Source organism: Strix aluco, chromosome 4 (assembly GCF_031877795.1).
Source record: "Strix aluco isolate bStrAlu1 chromosome 4, bStrAlu1.hap1, whole genome shotgun sequence".
In the NCBI taxonomy this organism is placed as follows: Eukaryota; Metazoa; Chordata; class Aves; order Strigiformes; family Strigidae; genus Strix; species Strix aluco.
Window position 1 is genome coordinate 51588252 of NC_133934.1, and position 20186 is coordinate 51608437.

Here is a 20186-nt window from a genome sequence, read left to right on the forward strand (position 1 = left end):
TCTTTTTTCCTTCCACAAAGGCTGCCAGTCTCCTGCTCTCCAAGGGTCACAGGTTGCAGAGGAATCCACAGAAACAGGAAACCAGGCTTCCTCAGTCAGTTTTGAAACACCAAAACCTGTTTCCTTTCTACAAAAATAAAGCCTGTCAGAGCATTCTCTGGGTAGGCTCACTATATGAGCAGCAGCTCAGGAGGAGGGAGAAGCTACAGGATTTCTTGCTTGGGAGATAAATGTGAGATAACTTGTAGCATTTGCAAACCAGCAGAATGAAGGAGATAATCTTATTACTGCTCCTATTGCACTTACAGAATGGCAGCATTGGATTTAATAGTCCAGGAAAACTCTGGACCACAGGCCAGGGTCATGAAAACTGGACAAGTCACTCAGACTTGACTCCAACTCTGACCTCAATTGTGGGGTCACCCCATTCTGAGATCCAAGCTGCTGAAGCAAGTGCTTCACAGGAAGGATCTTCAGGCAAGACTCTGGGAATGAAAGCAGTGAAGAAAACCTCCAATTCTGCAACCTCTACCCCTGCAAGTCAGTCAGATGAACAGAGTGATGGTGACTCTGGCAAAGATAAGATGGGAAGCTCATCTAGCAGCAAAAGGACATCTCTACAAAGCAATGCTAGAGGGGTTCCTCTCCAGCAAGAGGTCACTACAAGCCGCAATACAGCTACAGGGAACGGATCTCTCAAGCAGTCATCCTATAGCACTGGTATCACCAGCACCCAGCAGGATGCCAACTCCAAGACATCCGGCTTTGAAACTACCAGGGGAAAGTAAGGAAAGTTACATATTTTTTCTTGTCTCCTATGTACTGCTTAGGAATAGTTATTTTCCTGTTCCCAGTGAAATAATTGGCAAAAGTCCTAGTAATTTCAGTAAAATTGTTTTCTGGGCTTAAAGAAGACCATCCAAAACAAGGAAGGGACCAAACCTGCAGTATTTACTCCGTCAAATCCATACATTTGTGTGCAGAGTAAATGCTGCAATATTTTATTCCTCAGGGTAGTTATCTCAAAGCCAACAGAAAATTCATTATCATATATGGGTCGGAAAGGACCACAATAGATACCTCCCTGGTCTATGCAGAGTAAACTTTTGTTAATATTTTTCTTTCTTTTCTTGTGCAAGATAGAAATTGTAAATGCACTTTTTCATTTGGAATCTATTAAAAAATGATTGTGTTTGTAAACTTCTCCACTAAATTGAAAATACTAGCAATTAAGTGTACAAAATGCATCGTTGCCTGACAATTTCAAGCACCTTATTCTGCAATAAAAACTTATTAAAAGTTTTGTTGCAGGTGAATGTGCATTCAGAACTGTGTAACTTAATATATAATAGCTGTGTATAACAGAGTATATCAAATTTTATTGTCTAGTTTTATAGCTCTGGAACACTCAATTATTTTCTTTGTTCCCCAGTATCTTCCTTTCTCAATGGGGATGTTAATACTGACTTTGGAGATGTTGCAAGGTTCACTTAATTGCTGATATATATGCAGATACTGGTAGAAAATGGAAGACACAAAGGATTGGTTGTTTTCCATAGTATTTATGAAGAGCGAGCTTTCAGAATACAGATTTCTTCTTTCGGTAGCACTTGCGCAAATGTTAGCATCCAAAGGGAGGAAAAACTCTTTTGCTTAAATTCAGACAAAAGAGAATAAATCACCCCTTAGAAATACTCCTACAATTATCTTGCTATGTGTGGCTAAGAGCTAATGTTCCTTCAACTCAAAGAAAAGATTCCCATTGACCTGAGTATGTTTTGGATCACGCATAAGTGAAATAACGCAAAGACCGAAAGGAAAGGAGTCCTTTGCTTCTGCTTGGAAGACATGCCCCAGTAAGGAGGTTTGTTTCCCATATAGCATACCCCTTCAGCTGTGAATGTCACTTACAACTCCTTACTACAGTGTTTGGCAGAGTGTCTGAATTAACCTGAGTTAAATGGGTTCTCTTTACATGTGAGAGCTGATAACTGTATCTTCATCAAAATAATTCTTAACATATGCTAACCTTAAAGTCTTTAGCTTTCTCAGCTTTCTTCAAGAATAGTATTCCAACAAAATTAATCTTCAGAAAAACTCTGATAATTAGCAGATATTGTTTCTAGATTTTACATAAGATACACATATAGAAAGCAAAAAATTAGTCTCTGGTGAACAAAGTCTCGTATTTTATTTATCCTAATGGGATGTGGTTGCAACTGCAGAGAGGCAAAAGAAGAAAATCTCATATTAGCTAGCACCTTATTTCATGAGTGGTTGAGGGGCAACCTGCTGTGCAACATGCATAAAGGTTTTTTTAGGTTTTTTGAGTCCATGGAGTAAATTAGTGATAACACTAGGATTGCATATCAAAGTTACAAATGTGTAACAGCATGAAACCCCAGCCTAAAACAGAATGCTGAATCCCTGCTTTCTTTCTCACATTGCTGGGCTACATAGCCTCTCTCTAGCAAATGACTACAATTCTAGGTGTGGCTCAATCCTTTTCACATTGTTGGATTCTTATGTTACAAGCCTTGTCTTCCTACTGCATACAAGTGTTTTTACAATCAGCCAAGGTGTTTTGAGTTTTTCTTCCAGTTCTGTCACTGACCTGGACAGTAACTTAAGTAAGTCATTTCACTATTCTGTCTCCCTTTCCCTATGAATTAGACCTGGATGAATAATAAAGTCACTTGTGACTCATTTTTTTCAGTGAAGTCATGAAAAAATGCCAAGTCTAGTGTGCTCAATGATACTGATCACTGCTGTGAAACACCTGGAAAGCTACTGCTGAGAAATTATACATAAAAATGCAAACATTTTTATTTATTATGTGCAGGTATAATCCATTTCTAGCATATGTTTTCTTTTTAAAAAAAATCTGGCATCTTTATTGCAAATGAAATGAAAGAGATGCTGTAAAACTTCCAATAGACATACAGCTTTCTTTGAGCTTTACTCATTTAATGCCTGAACACAGCATGAATGTGTCAATAGCAGATTTCATAGTTGTAAAATGTACTACCTCTGATGAAATTTGGAAGCATGATTTGCTTTTTGGTTTTACTTTGAATTAAAGCAACTCTTTGCTTATAGCCTGTATTCCAATCTGAATTTTTGAGTGACCTTGCAGGAACTGAAAGACTGGGTAATCCTTTATGGCAACCCATTGTGCTAACATATGTGCAGAGATGCTGATGTTAAGAGGCTCCACAGAGAAGGAACAATAGAGAGAGGTCAGTGAGACACAAGAGGAAGGAAAACAAAACAAGAACGAGCATTTGTTTTTTAATATAATCATAATCTTAAAAATAGCAATACCTATACTTTGTTGGAGAGTCTCCAGGGCTGTCAGATTACCCACCAGGTACGATATGTGCCTATTGTACAAGCTTAATTACCCAAATACCCCTTTCTGAAGAAGGTCATGTGTCTTACTGTCTTAATTACAAAGATAATTCCCTCGCTATCTCTACTCTAGACTATCAGAGGACAATATTATGTACACATATTGCATGCATACTACAACCAGATCAGAAAAAAGTTGTTCTGGTTCATACTATTTTGGCAAAATTCCTGTTAAAATGTCAGAAGAGCATGACCTGGAAATATTTCATGGATTTTTGAAGTCTGCACCTGAAGAATATTTCTGACAACCACCAACTGTGGCAAGCAGGACGCACCCAGATATGGCAGTTAGCATCGCCTCAGAGCCAAAATCACCAGATGCAGCCGTGGTGATGCTGCAGTGCCAAGATCAAGCTGGGAAGGCAAATCAGTGACTCAGGATCAGGCCTGGTGATGGTGACCAGGGTAAGACACAGCCCAGTGATCACTGGGCAAGTCCATGGTGATGGGGAAAGGTCAAAGTTAGGCCAGGATGTCAGCTTGCAGGTCAGGACTGGCACAAGTGCAATGTAGCCCTGGAGTGAAATTTAGTGGGAGTCCTGAGCCCATGGGCAGGGTGTATGGGTGGAGACCCCAGGTCAGGCTGCTCAGGATGAATAAGACCCACAAGTGCCATCAGGGTCCTGACAAGATTCCATTTCATTTTATTGAAAGAAATGCACTATTAAAACTGTCAGAATATTTTTTTCCCTACTGAAATAGAACCATATTTGCCAAAGACCATAACTTTATTTTAAAAACTCATCTCAGGTTCCAGCAGAACTTCTGGTGGCAGAGACGTACTGCAACAGTCAGTCACCTGATGAGGAGTACAGTCAGTAGGGCTAAAGACTCCAGATTCAAGATTCTGCTGTTAATAAGGCAAAGCTTGGCTTTGAGCCTCTCTATATCACACCATGATGTGTTATTTTAAATGTTAAATTTTGGGCGTATCTTTATATCTAAAAACACTAAACTCTTCCTTATTCTTCTCTGGAATGAAAATGTAATGAAATCCTGTTCTTTTACAGTGAAGTGGAACAATTTTATAGTTAACCTTAGAATAGGTACAGGAGGACATAATTTATAGATTCTGTAGGTACCTGCTCTCAAACTGTTTCAGAAGAGTGGTTTCTCTAGTGAGGTATACCCATTCTGGGAGGGCCTGAACCCAAGCTTTCAGAAGTATAAGGAAACTTCACAGGAAGCACATCTGGAATGGTCTGAGCTAAAGGGAAATTCCTTTCTTCAATCCTAGTAATGAATTTGACTTAAGCTCTGAAATGTAAGACTTATGTCTCTACAGACAAATATGTATCTTTTTTCATTTCTACCTATCTTCAAATTTCCATGCTATCCATATCAATGAATAAAGAAATGCTGGGAAACTAGAGCTGTGCTTCAGCAGCAGAGAGAGAGTTTTTCCAAAGTTCAGTGACATTAAATGTGAACACCAATTTGGTGTCAAAGAAGAAAATTGATGATACATTCTTTTCTATTGAGTTCATGTGAGATACATCTTTTTTAGCCTGTGGAAAGAGACAACTGCAGTATTTCTCTGTACAAAGCAGATTAAATAACAGTGGTGCTATGGAGCAAGTCTGAGACAGAGTCCTGAGAATAACACACTCATCCTTCCATTCTGAACCCAGATTTATTAATTACTATTCAAGGCAGCTCCTGAATACATGAGACATTCATTCAGGCTGTAAATTAACCACACTATCTCCACATTGTTGGATGGCTCTACAATACTCTTTTCTCTTAGTATGTGTATATTACACATTTTTCAATTATCTTCAATCCACTGAGGGTCTTCATAGACTTCCCCTGCCATTACCTTGGGTAGTGGTGAGGTGACAGTATTTTATTACTATGCACAGAAGGGTTTAATAAAGTCAGCACCAGGGACAGATTTGCTTAGCTGTCACATGTGGTATGAGTACTGAAATATTTCATTCTCATGATAAGACCTCTGCATTTCTCCCCAGAAATTGCTTTTGCCTGTATCAGCTTGGTAGAATTTCTAGTGTACTGACAAATTAAAATGAATGGTTAAGCTCAGCAGATGGTTCAAATACACAAGACACATAGAAACCTCATTTAATGGCCTAGTTAATGCAAGGTTCAGAGTCTCTTTTGATCATGTCACTTTTTAATGTAGCAAACAATTCTTGAATCAATTTCTTAAGATTTTGCATCACTGTGCACTTACAATAAAGAAAGTCACGCATGGCTTAGGTTTCTGCCTCACTAGGTATATTCACTATGACTTGGAAGGAGGAACCTCTTACACTTGTACTTAGGTTGCCTTGGTGGCTAAGTGTCAGAGGATGTTTGTCAAGCAGTGATCGTTTTGCCCTCACAATGTTGTATTCCAGTCATGCCGAAGACTTTGCAATGAGCCCCTCTTGTCCGTTAACATCTTGAATGTGCTTCTGATGCTTGGCTGTAAACCTGTAATCTAATTTTCCTACACATGCTGAACACAGTGTAACCCCCATTAGAGTCCTGAAGACAACAGCAAATCATTCACCCAAGTCCTGGTATTCACTACTTTATTGCTATTTCATTCACAGAATAAATGGGGCAATGGACATAATTATACAGTTCCATAATGATGCGTGTGGCATGGTACCAAGAAAATGTAACTGTCCAAAGAGAATTTTAACACAAATAGTTAGAGATTGGTGTTGTCTTCTGATGAGCACAGAAGTAAAACAGTTAACAGATGACTGAGACTGCTGGTGTGAAGCAGCAAAACAGATCGTGCAGATTAGGTACTACTGCACACTGTACAGCAGTACTGGTATAGGGCCAGAGCTACACAAGCTTCATGTGATTCATAGACTCTTTTTTATATCAGTGCTATTATTCCTCACGCACTGCTGATGTCCCATGCACAGAATAAATTAAAGGATCTGTTTGCTCCAATGTGGTGGTCACCTTTCAGGCGATTCCTGTATTGGGGTAGAAAGGAGTCACTGCGGGAGATGGTTTACCCAGCTTGCACTGCCTCCCAGAGAGGCCCTGTGGGATGTTCTGTCTTTCAGGGAGAGAAGAAATGGTAAACACATGTCCATACAATTCTTTACTGTAGGTGATAAAATAATAATTTCTGAAAACAAGATAAAAACTCAGGAAATGACAAACTCAAAAGTTCTGGTTTTCTGAGACAGCTTTTCAGCAATGATGGCTGGGCAGAATCATGACAGACTGTTTTCAGTAGCCCAGGAAACAGCACTGGGAATTAAAAAATTCACGTCTCCACCCAGCTTGCTTTTGAGACACTCACGAAGTACTTATAAAAGACAAAAAGCCCAGAATCTTTTTCTCTTAGTCTCCTCAGAATCTGGTTATTTAGTTTTTCTGTGATCAGATTCAGATAAGGCACTACTATACAGATGACTTCTGAAATTTTTTAGTGATGGAAATAAAGGTTTCCATTCATCTCATTACACTAACTATTGCATTGATGCTCATGCTTATTTTTGCTGTTTATCTGCCACAGGAACAACGAGGATTAGGAACAGACTGTTTTCCACCCCAGCTAACGTCTCTTCACCCCACTACATAGATTAGTATTACTGTAACAAACTGGACACAGTGTTAGGATTTATCTCCCACCCAATGCAAACATTCAACTCTTTGCAACATTTCATTTAAGGTACACCAGAAACATCTGCTGAAGTTTGCACAGAACATATGCATTCTTACAAATTTGAATATAATTAACATTTTAGAAATCTGACACTAATTCCTAGAATAGTTGTGGCAAGGAAAAGAACAGCAGCAAGGTGTCCCCATATGTTTTCCAAAGGCAGTATCTGTGTTGCTAGTTAGAGAATGCAAGTGTTTCAAAAGACAATTTTCCTGCCAAATCGCAAAGCGTCTATTCTGTATTACACTCCTGGTAAGTAATACCATAGGTCATGAGGAAAACCCTGGGAAAAAAGTCACCCTGAGTTTCATGAACTTTGGCTCAGATCCTTTTTGCTCAAGGGTCCCCTAAGAAATCCATCAGCAACAGCATAAATGTACAGATCTGCATGGGTAAACGGCAAATCAGGTACAAAGCAACTGGCAAGGCATTTAACCATTTAATGAAGCTAAATAAGAAAAGAGAAGCTGCCCAAAACAACACTATAAACAGTTTAAAGAAACTCAACCCTTGAATTTGGATGGATCGTTTTTGTTTTACGTTTTCATTTTTTCACTTATACAGGTTTGGGTTTTTTTGTCAGTGTCTCTCAAAGTGGAGAAGCCATCACTGACATACTGCAATCTCATTTTCTGTAGATTACAAAAGCGCTAACAAACCAGTGAAAACCAGCACCACTGAAGGTCATATGAGAAACCCTGACAGTAAACTAGACCAGAACTACCTTAATGAATTTTGTACTCTGGGTCAGATGATAGAAAATAAATTTATATTCCAGAGGGAAAAATGCAGAATTAAGACCCTTTTAAAGAGCAGTTTGGGTTTTCAAATGTGTTTTACTGGCTGATTCTCAAAGCAGATTAATGGACATCTTCTCAAAAGTCTAAATTCTATCTGTGGGATAGTTTGGTTATTTTGAAGGGCTCTGAACACAGAGAGGGAGACAAGGTCTAAAAGGGCTGATCTGGTTCACAACAAGACAACTTTAAAAATGCTAAAATAGATTGGCTAAGTGCTAGATAAGTGGAAATTGTGAATTAACTTTTGCAGTACAAGGTAGGACAAACAACTGGTCACAACAGTAAATGAAAACTTGGATGAGACAAAGAGGCTGTTCACAGTCCAAGGCTTCAGCACTGTACATACAAAAAAAGGAAATGAATGATGAGAGTAGAATTTGTATTTTGTAATAGACAGGACAAAATGTCAGGACCCTGAGTTCTGAAAAAAAAAACATTAAAAAATGGTATGACTCCCCTGACCTGGTACTTCAGTGTCAACAAGTCAGCTCTTTCTCAGGGCTAAAAACATACCCTAGGTCATATTTTACCATCACATATTATATTATATTTATTAAATTATATTACATACCAAATGCACTTTTCAGAGCCTGTCCAGGTTTTCCATTTGAATCTGCATGTCAGACAGATTTCCCAATTTGATTTGTTTATGGTCAGTCCCTAGTGAGTACTGATTTTTTTTCGGCTGAGATTCATGTTTTTCAGAGCAAAGGAAGCCAGGCAGCGAACCTAAAAAATTAACAGATTTTGGTTCAGGTTTATAATTTCTCTTTGAGTTAGAGATTATATTTTTGAAAGATGACTGATGTTCATTTAAAGATACAAAATTTACCTTATCGCTGGTATCAAAAAGATGAGGGGTCTCTGTGGTCACCTAGTGGAGTTCAAAGGAAGTTGCTGAAACCAAAACCTGGTCTCCCATGCAATAGCAAATAAACCTTGAGGGTGCTTGCTACCCTTATAATCTGAGTGTTTACATTGCGTCAATCAATATTATCTCTCCTCATCCAAACTTGGCAAGTTGTTTAAAGCAAACTGAAAATATATCACAGCAATGTACTTTTATACAACCTAAATTCAGGGCCTATAATCTGATCTTCATGTAACAGTTATTTAGACTGGGAAAGATCCTGGTTTAAAAAAAAAAAAGAAAAAAGAAAAAATTGATTTTTTCCACACCATGTTATTATGTTTTTATGTATGAATACACTTAACCTACTGTATTCAGAAGAATAATCATATCACCCAAAGGAGATATATATCTATATATAAGCAAAGATCAGAGGTTCACAGAACCATAGGATCATGCAGGTTGGAAGCGACTTCCAGAGGTCTCTAGTCCAACCTCCTGCTCACAGCAGGACCAGGTGTGAGATCAGACCAGGTTGCTTGGGGCTTGATGCAGTCAGGTGCTGAGCTCCACGCTCTGGACTGGCAATTGCACCACCTCTCTGGGCCCTGCTCCAGTGCCTGGGTGTCCTCCTGGGGAACAAGTTTCTCATACTCAGTCTGAACCTCTCTTGTTTCAATTTGGGCCCCTTATCTCTTGCTCTCCTGCCATGTACTGCTGGGAAGAGCCTAGATCCAGCTTCTAAATAGCCTCCCTGTAGGGCCTGGAGGGCTGCTGTCAGGTGCCCTCAAAGCCCTCCCTTCCCCAGCCTGAAGAAGCCCTGGTCCCCCAGCCTCTCCTTGCAAGGCATCTACTGAATCCGGATGCTTGTAGGCCCTTTCTACATCCTCTTTGATGAGTTGTAAAGGGCAATACAAAATGAGAACAGGTGTAGAATTGAGATTAGTATTTCATAAACTATTCTGTGAAATATGAATAAACTGCATAAAATGTGAATGAGGCACAACCACTGAGCTGTGTACCGACTTTAACAACGGCTCCAGCTCTGGGACCTTTTGTATTCCTTCAGCAACACAATAATCTCATTTTCATGATTCAGTGATGTTCAACTGTGCTGATTCAATAGCATTTCTATTAAAAAGCAGGTAACCTAATTTACTCATGGATAAAAATAACTCATTTTCAGATATAATATGAAAGGGGCAGAACAAAATCTATACCCTTTGTGGCCCGACTGCCACCAGTGTTCCTGTTGAGTGGCTTTAGGACCACTTACAAGGATCTGTGCTTACAAGCAAGTGGAAGCAACTGTCTGCAGGTATATCTCATACTCTAGCTGGCAGCTTTTGTGAGGGTTTGTTTGGTTTTTTTCTTGGCAATGTACCCAAACAACAGTTTACAGTGGAAATGTGCTGTGGCAAGGGTGCTTTCAGTCTCATAAATTTCCACTCACCCTCTCACGCTGAGGAAATGGTAATTTTTTGATGTTAGTGTAAACTGTACTTCGTTTTTCAGCAACATGGGGTATCACAGTATCAGGACTGGTTCAAAGCTTGATGAAGTTAAACAGAAACCTTTCCCTTGACTGCAAATGTACTGAGAACAATCTTGTCATAGACCAGATAATTTCACCAGCAAGCAGTCACATCATTCCTTCTTTGGAGTTAAACAAATTTATTTTTTTCTTTTGGGGCCCTCCCCCCTGCGCAGGCCCTCCTCTCGCCCTAATCCCTCAGCCGAAGGCGGCGAGGGCGGGGTTCTCCCTCACCGTCGGTGCCAGTGAGCAGTAGGAAGCGAAGAAGCTCCGCTCCGGGCTCTCCGCGATCTGGCACGGCCACAACACCCCCCACGGCCCGGCCCCCTCAGCAGGCGTGAGCGAGTGGCGGTCGCGGACAGATGCGCCCACAGGGCCCCACGCGTCGCCAGCGCCGCCGAGCGACGGGCGCGTTACCCGCCGCCGACAGCTTCCCGCTGCTGTGGGCAGCGCCCGCCACCTGCCGGCCCGGCCCGGCAGCGCCCCCAGCGCCCCGCCCCGCCCCCAGCGGAAACCGCCTCTTTCCTTTCCCCGCCGCCGCCTCACGGCGCCTCGCGGTTGCTGCCTCACGGCTCCCGGCGTTGCCCCGTGGCAGCGCCGGTAGCCGGTGGGGCAAATGGCAGTGGCTCCCGCGCGGTGGTGGCAGCTCCGCGGGGGGCGACGGGGTGAGCTGCCCACCGCTTGTCGGCGGAGGGGGAGGCGCAGCTCAGCCGGGGCACCTAGGCTGCCCCCAAAGAGGTGTAAGGCAGGGTGTAAGCCCCGCAAATTGCGAATTAGGCGAGGGTTTTAAGAGTGCTGGCAGGACGCCAGTGAAGCAGTGATGGGTTTAAGGGCTCTTGAGTGTCCCCTGAATCAGGAGGCAGGGCGGTAAGAGCGAGTGCTTAAACAGCTACTTCAAACTAAGTGGGGTATCTTTCATCACATAAAGATAAGTCCAGCTTCAGAAATGTGCACAGTAAATTAAGAAACCATATCTGCTGCTTATAAAAGCTTAAACAAGAGTAACTACAGCTGAGACATCACCTACTGTTCGTCTCCTAGCTGTGCGTTACAGGGCAGGTTTCTGTAGGCCACGTGCTTTCGTTTTGCAAATGAGGGAGTTGCTTTTGGCAGCAAATCACATCCCTTTGAGGTCACAAGATGTTGCCCAGTAATTCACATCGTAGATATATCTATCTCTCTCTATATCATGAGGTTGATGCAAATCACTGAGGGTGAGTCAGCTGAACACAGGGAAACACTACAGTAATCTGTTTTACACTGCCAGAAATAAGCTTTTTTTCCAGCTGAGGGAAACACATGTATTATTGGTACATACTCGTCTAGACTGGGCATTGGGTTTCTTGCTAGGGACACAGTGCAGGCAGTCCTTGCTTGCAGTTGCCCCGAAGCTACTTCTGTTTCACAGTTCTCTCCATCCAGGCTGCATCCTTTCTATTTTCTGGCCAACTGTGGAAATGAAGAAATGCTTCATGGGAATGTTTTCTCTGTGGAAAAAGAAACAGGACTGGTATAAGCAGAAAAGAAGAAAACTTTTGCAAGAGGGTATTAAAGCAAGATCTGAATAAGCTGTACAGCACATCTAGGATCCCAAAAACTAAATACAGGCTGAAAGGCACCGTCTGGGTCCCACTAATGCCCTGCTGGTTGTAGGTTCTTTGCTCGAGCCGAGAGGGCAGGCTCTGCAGACCATTAGCTGCTCAGGACTTTGAATTCGCAATGGCCAGAAACCCCAGAGGCCCCAGACCTGCCAAGGCTGCAGAGTAAACATGTTGATTGGTTGCAAGAAATAAATGCTGCTCTTCATACTATGCGCTACTTCTCAGATAGGGTCAAACCGCACTTGATGCAGAGTTGGGGTAGCAGTATTTTGGTTTGATCTGGAAATACTTCTGCAAATATCACAAGCAAAGAGGCTATTTTGAAGGTCTGAGGACTCCTGCACCTTGCTGTCAGCGAGTTTTCCTGGCCAATACATGCAAGAGGAAGATGAAATCTGTCACACGGGCTTTATGGCAGTCGGGGACTTGCACTGCTCTCTCCAGGCTGGACTTCTGTTGTACATTGCAAGGATTTTGTTTTGTTTTTAAATACAGCTTTCTTGGTTGAAATCAGGCTCAATGCAAAACAAATGCCAGGCTCCTGCAGCTCTCAACAAAACCTGCATGTTAGAAGCCTGTGTTGCTGATCCGGAATATATTATTCCATAGAGGGTAAAGAGGATTTTCAGGTTTAAAGTCCTGTTATGCAAATTGGTTGTCTTCTGTTCTGCCTTTGCATTAACACAGCCTGTCATAGTTCTTCCATCACACTTCATCATCTATTTCCAAATCTACATTTTTTCAGACAATTTGATTTCAAAATTGTATTTACATTCTTAACATCTCTTAATGAGCTTATTTCATTGGTAGTGTAAACCTAATTATGAGTCACACCAGGGGCTCTTTTGCTGTGAATATTTCCTCCAATTTAGCCTGATCAAAGATTGCTGGGCCATGTGAGAACCACAGCTTCAGACATTGCACTCATGTAGCTTAAGAATGAGTTAAATATTTTAAATAGAAACAGTCTGCTCCAGTTGAGTTAAATTTTTGGAAGAAACCAGAAGCTGTTTCAGACTATCTTTAAAAACCAAGAGCAGTCCTTAACTGATACCTTTGGGATGTATGTTTTCCTTTGGAGGGCATCTCCAAATGAGCAAGTTCCAATAGCTGTTACCTTGAAGTTAGTCACCCTCAATAATAATGATAATTAGTGGATTTACATTATGAATTTTAAAAAGTAGATTTTTTTTTTTTTTTAAACTGGATTCTCTCTATTCCAGGGTTTTCATGTATTTTTCAACTGCTTTTTATGCCTGTTTTCAGTGTTTTATACTTTCATTGACCACATTTTCTCAAATGTAAAATGGAATTCAATTACCAAAAATTATACCCCAACTATGTGCACTGCAGAAAAGGTCATCACTGACAACACTGCTATGTGTCTTCTGCTTAATCCCTTTCTCTGGTAAGCTCTCAGGTCTGCATGTGAGGGTAGAGCACAGACTAGGGAGCCACAAGCTCAAGTTCTTCTAACCTAATGGCTGCTTCACTGTAGCCCAGATTTTAAAACCTGACTCCTGTATTTGGGTGCTTGATTTTTCAGAGGTAAGCTTAGCACTCAGCTGCCCAAGGTGTTAGCTGTTTGTTCCTCACTTTTCAGACAGCTAATGTACAACAGTAAAAGAGGCATGGTACTGCATAACTGCTTGAGGTGGTGTTATCACTTCAGATATCTTCTGATCAGACTTTGTATGCCATCAGTTAATTGCTGAGAGTTGTTCAGGAATTTAGATGTTTATATTCTCCATACCAGGTTTAAATCACAAGCAAACTACCATGCTTAGTCAGAGCTCCTCCCAAAGAGACCTGTCAGTCTGCCCCAGTATCATTTTCTGTACCTGTTAAGAAATGTTTAGTATTCCATTCATATGCTGAGAGATTTTTCTTTTTTTTTTTTTTTTTTTTTCCCAATCTGTGCTGCACTTCAGAGAAAAAAATATGGCTTTTAACCTTAGGCATGTTTATGCAAAATCCTCACTGCAGCTGTGAAATGGAAGACACCTCATGCCTATGGTGAGAAAGGAGCTCACTGGTAGTGTTCTAAGCCACCTGACAAGCCTTGATGGTCCTAAACAATCTCACCTGAGACCTCCACCCACACTCATGGGCCAGGGCTCCATTTAAACCTAGAATTGAGCCTGTTGTCCTTATAAGTGTGCTTATGTCTAGTAGCCTTCTTGGACTTGTTACCTAGCTTCTGCCTGATGTTTGCTGGGCTGCTACTTGATCTATTCCTGTTACCCTACTGCTGCTTGCCTGTCTGTGGTGCTATATGCTGCTGGTGAGGTCAGTGCCTAGCTTCTGTAGTTGTTCCCCCCTGCTTTCTGTTAGGGAGAAGCCCTGCTCTTGCTACTCCCTGATCCTTAGCAAGGAAGCCACATGAAAGAGCTGTCTTCCTGATCATGCTTGTAAGGGAGTGAAGTGCTTTGCCACAGACTGCTCCTACTGAACTCTTGGCAAGAGGGCATGCCCATCCTCCCTTGCTGCTGCAGAGGTGTGCTGGAAGGGATGGAAGTACAAGCTCACTCTCTGGCTAACTGTTGGCAATGTTTAACTGCAAATGTCATTATTATTTAGTTGCTACTGCTAGTCTCTGTGTGATACAGGAGACTGTAAAGGAGCCGTAGGCCCCAACTAGAGGAGTGTTGTAACTTTATGATCCTGCTGCAAAGCTCAAAAGACTTAAGTCTCCTTTTGATTCTGTCAATTTTATACATGTCAAACCTGCATAGAGTTGCTCCTGGGTTCCGCAGAGGTAGGGAGAAAAGTACCTAATCTTTAAGCTTATGGTTGAGAGCTGCATTTAATTTTTAGCAAATATTTATTCACAGAGTGTCAAATTGATACACACAGACAAAATGCTATAGCTAGAGGAGACAGGACATAATGGAGACATCAAACAAAAGCACAGCCTTTTTATACCCAATTAAAAAGAAATATTATCCTAATGAAAACTCTCAAGGAAGTGGAGAGTGAGTGAGTGAAATCAGATCAAAGACACTCAATAAAAAAACATCTTATATGAAACACATTATTCAGCAATTAAACAATATGTGTTGTGTGAGGGAGCACCACAATACGATGCTGACAGCAGAAATACTGAGAGGTTCAGTTTGTGGACTTTACTTAGCATCTTACTTCCTAGCTTAGCTTGCTGTTTTCTCAGGAATCATTTTCCAAGTAAAGCACTACTGAATTTAATGCAAGTGCACTGGTAGGATCTCGGTAGACAAAAGCAATCACTTAAGGGTAGACTCTGATACTATTTTGTGTTTTGTGCTGTTGTTCTTGTTTGAAGCAATGTAAATCTGTACTAATGCCAGTTAAGTAAATGGAACTAATCTGGTTTTAATTGTATTTTGATTTCCAATATAAGGAGCCCATAACAAGATACTGATTTTTGGGTCAGCTGGGTAATGTAAATATGTATTTCCTTACTGCATTATGAAATACTAACAGAACTACTATAACTGTGAAAAAAGGTTAGCAGCAAACCATGACCCAGGAAGATGAACTTCAAGTTCTTATACACAAATATTAGTATGGAAGTACTTTCAAATTCACCAGCCCTACAACTGAAACAATGTCTTGTCACTAACTTGCCAAGTCAAAAATGAAATATGTTTCAATGTGGATAAGCGAATCATGTGTGACCCTGAGAAAGGCTGTACTAAGTTGGGGGTGGGGGGGAGGGGAATCACTGCTAGGCCAAATAGATGTTTGTTTCACCGGCAGAAATGCAGTAATACTTTCTTCAGGATGCCTTCCAATCTGCAGCTGTGAGACTTCCTGAGACAGAAGTTATAGCTACAACTTTGTGTTTTAAAAAACCCCAAACAAACAAACAGCACCCTAATGGCATGTTCTTTCATGAAATCATAAATTATTCAACTGCTTTTTAAAATCCATTTTAGCTTCCCAGACTTCAAAATCTGGCACAGTCTTTGTTTGTGGAAACACCACCTTGACCTTTTTTTTTTTTTTTTTCTTTAAATTTAAACCTGTTTTGCTTTCATGTCTCTTTTTCATAACAAGACCACTTGAATAATGAATGCTATGACTTCACATTCTTCCTTCTCTTCATCTTCTGTTTGCATCTTTCTTTTTCACCTCTCATTAGGCTGTAGGAACAAACCTGAATTCTGTACCCAAGTTGTGGGCTGACCATAAACTTGTATGCCGCAACAAGGAGTTGTACAGAAGCAGTGGTGGTTTCTGTTTGTTCTTTAGTCCTTGCCTAATAATTTCAGGTATTTGATTCACTAGTTAATGTAAAATACTAAATTGGTGTATTTAAAGAGCTGATTACAATGACTTTAAGAGCTTTTTGCTGACGATAGTTAATTTAGGTAGTCATACTGTCTGTATAACGCTGTCTTTACTTGTGCCTGACTCTGCATTGCAAGACCCTTTTCTGACAATTAGTTGGAATTTCAGTATCATGAGATTTCCATAGTTCTTAAAGATCAGCTTTAGGTTTACTACACAAAATGATTTTGTATAGGTCTGTATAAGTCTGTCATCTCCCTATTCACTTGCTTTCCCCCTCATTAATGAATATAATATCTGTTACAGATTCATGTGGGATTCTGCTGATAAACTGTTTCTTGAGAAAGCTAACTGGTCTTTCACCTCTGATTTAATCCTTATTAATCTGTAACAGGATCTATCCTCTTACTATGTGATAGATTGCCTTATTTTTTTTTTTCCCCCTCTAATAGCTTTTGGTGGGTGACCTTGCCAAAAACCTCTGAAAATCACCCGTTTATCTACCTGCTTCTGATTCAAAGAGTGCTGGTAGATTTCTGAGGCATGGTTTCCCTGCATGAATCTGTCCCAAGCCATTATGTGGTTTGTAATTTCTACTTAATTCTGTTCTCTACTGTAGCTTCTACCAAGTCACCTGGTTTCAAAATCCAATTTAACAGTTTGCGGTTTCTTGCAACCTCCTTAGAATCCTTTTAAAAAAACCCCACCAAACCTGGCCTTGCAGTTGCCAGCTCCTATGTCCTGTGCTGCAGTGATCAAGAGTTTGGTCATTTTGTATGTGACTTCCTTGTCTGGGTGGGTAGCCAGTGCCAGAGGTAAGCATGGAGCTATGGCATGTTATTGCTGTTTGTGACTTTCACCTCAAAGTGCACTGCAAAACACAATCTACATGTACTCACAGTACTGCTGGGGGAAGGAAGGAAGGAAGAGTAGAAATGTCCATTCATGAAGTTAAAGTTATGGGTGGTTAAAAACCTTATTAAACAATCCTTTGAATTCTGGATAAACAGTTTCTGTAGTCTGAAATGTGGGTGTATTTTAAGACCTGTTATTACTGTAGTCTAGAAAAGCTTCTTTATACTTGCTGCTCCTCAAACACTTACAAAGAAAAATTTAGATTTGCAATATAAATATATGTAGAGATGGAGAAATGATTGTTGGTTTTCTTTGTTGTTAATGGGTAGCTGAAGCACAAAGACTAATTGCCCAAGACTACATTGGCAGTCTGAGAGAAACAATTTTCATACTTTAGTCCTATCCCTAAATTATGGTTTTAACTTTACTCTTTAAGTATAAATACCATATTGTGGAAAACGTTAATTGTACTTTTAATTATATTTACCTTTTGTATCTTACAGGAACTGGTGTGCTTATGTCCATACCAGACTCTTACCTACAGTGGTGGTGGACAATTTGGAAACCTTCTTATCAGGCAGAGCAAAGCCCTGCACTTGGCATGTTGGTTCCTGTGCTCAGAGGTGTGTAAAACTAGGAAGAAAAGAGTACTTGCAACTGCTTTATCACCAACTGTATAATTAATACAACCATGACTTTAGAAATGAAAAAGAAAACAGGAGGGAGCAGATCAGCACATTTCCAGGTCTCATCTTCAAACATTCCTATAGTGAGTGTAAAAGCTCGTAAGTTGGCATGCCTTCACTCTGGCACCCTCTGATCAGTTCAAAGCCTTCAAGTAAGCCCACTGCCTGCTCCCCTCTTCAGGAGTACTGCAAGGACAGGTGCATGTGTGCAAAGCTTTAAAGGACAAGTGGGGAAGAAAATCCATTCTGTGCAGTTTTCCAAGCTTGTACTTTGTTGGAGCAAAAGGCTTCCCCTGAGAGGCATAAATATTTTTGTTGTTATCTCTCTGCTGGGTGCTTATTTCTGGCACAGCTTTGGTCAGGCAGTGAACCTAGAAAAGTAATTGGCCTGCATACAACTTGTTCTTTCCGGTTCACTGTAGTCTCCAAACTTTTAATTTCAGTCGTAAATGAAATTGGGTTTTAAAGCATGGGACTGGAAAATGGCAAACTGAAACAGCACCAACAAAACAGAGGTTGTCACATATTTTTCCCTTGAAAAATTTCAAAAGCCTCTTACAAGTCAGTTTGACTGTTCTGAGAGTTGTCCTCTAGGTGGTATGGCAGAACATGCTTAAACTTTTGAGGTGAAACTGGGAATAGAGTATCCTTAGGATTAGGCGACAGAAATATTAGCAATTGTATTGCAAAAATGTGGCGTGGACCCTGTGGTTGAAACGTTGCCAGGTTTTTTTTTTTTTTTCTAATTCAATCTAGAAGATTCACAATAACTCTGATTTCTTTTCTGTAGGACAACTAACTTCTTGTGCTGCTCCTGTAAATAAGTCTCTACTATATACAGTTCTGGGGCTTGTCTACATGGAGAGTTACTTTTGCAGTAGCTATTCCTGATTAACTCCTCTCATGGACACATCATTTTTACGAGTGCTTTCAGGAATGGATTATGCCAATGCAGAATAAGGTAGTTTTATTGTAAAACAAGACCATCCATACAGCAAAATAACTGAGAACTCTCTTGATTTCAGTTCACCTTAATCTTTATTGAGTTCTTGCTGCTGAAAAAGCCATTTCTCAGAGACAAAGTTGGTTGGGGACACATGCAAAGCTCCTGCCAGCTACTGTGAATTTTAATATATATAATATTACATCCTTCATGAAGGGGTGACAGAATTAACTACAGTATAAAACAAGGTGGCATTTTTTTAATTCACTGGGAGGATATTTTTTGCTCTGACAGCCTTCGAATATGTCTCCATTTCTAGAATGATTTAGACAGGGATTATGTGTCCAAAACTGTTCTGTAACAATTTTATAATTGTATTTTCTGAGATTTTTAGGTGTTCTTCATGTTAGTGTTTAGCAACTAACAGAACTGTGTGATATTCTCTTTATTCAATGTTTCCATTTAACACATTAAATGAGGCAAGTAGACTTGCTGTGGTTAGTTTCTTCTGTATGCCCTACTGCAGCATGTTCATTCTAAACTGGCTTCTCTGTGAAGTTAAGAAAGCTGAAAGAATCGATGGGGTAGCCATCAGACATTCAGAAAGTGTTGGAACACAGAAAGAAAATTGCTGCCTCTACAGTTACATACTCTAACAGTGATAATGGAGGCATCACAACTACATAGCCATACTCTCCTTACATTGACTTCCAGAGTGGAAATTTTCACGCTTTATTGGATTAATGTTTGTATAATCTTGTATAAAATAATCAGAATGGAAGGCTTCCAGTGTGCACTAGATGTGAACTGATGTAGCATAAGTTAATTGTGAATACTTTTTTCACTGATTCCAAAGGAAACAGTATATCACAATTGTGTTTTTGGCTCACTCTGTCCAGTTTAGTAGATATTAATTGTGATATCTTCCATAAAAGTTAGCAGTATTTGTCTCCTGAATAAGATATTTAGGGAAGAAGTCTGACAGCACTAAATAGACATCAGGTTCCTTTAAAATCCATGCAGATGACCTGAAGGCTGCACTATTAAAACTGTAATTGCTATTGAAATACCAAACTCTAGTTAGGCTTCACTTCCGGTTTCAAGCACTTAATGAGAGGGTACATTTGACATGTAAGACAGCGTAATGTAGTTAGTTATACGGGTATCCTACAGCTCCTGTCTGGTCACCTAAAATGGATTTAAAATATTCTTGTTTTGCAGGTCCCAGACAACAACACACCAAGCCTACAGAATCAAACATACAATAGTAACATCGCTGGAGTGGAAGTGCTGTCCTGGGTACAGTGGGCAAAACTGCCAACCCAAAGGTAGGTAGAGTTGTAAGGATTTGACACGATTCACCTCAACAAAAGAAAACAATACAATCTGATTTGTGAGCAAATGGTTCTGCTGAAAATTGAAACAGTCCTTCCTGTTAATTTAAAACCAGGAAAAATGCACAGTAACTAAAATGCTTTGGAATGTTGACTCTTCCCTGCACGTGAACTTCCAGAGTAGCTAAGCTGAATGTCCTTTGTTCTCTTTCACTCAAAAAAAACCCCATAAAATCTTGAGCTTTATACCGTTTTGCTAA

At 40.3% G+C, this 20186-nt stretch overlaps 1 protein-coding gene across 1 annotated transcript in view; it reads left to right on the forward strand.

Annotated features, from left to right (window-relative positions):
- Positions 1-266: 266 nt before the first annotated feature.
- MMRN1 (multimerin 1) overlaps positions 267-20186 on the forward strand; it is a 46915-nt gene continuing 26995 nt past the window's right edge. Inside the window, exons 1-3 of the mRNA XM_074821426.1 lie at positions 267-784; positions 17467-17586; positions 19814-19920. Of these exons, the coding sequence (XP_074677527.1) occupies positions 267-784; positions 17467-17586; positions 19814-19920 (745 nt within the window). The remainder of the gene's footprint in view (positions 785-17466; positions 17587-19813; positions 19921-20186) is intronic.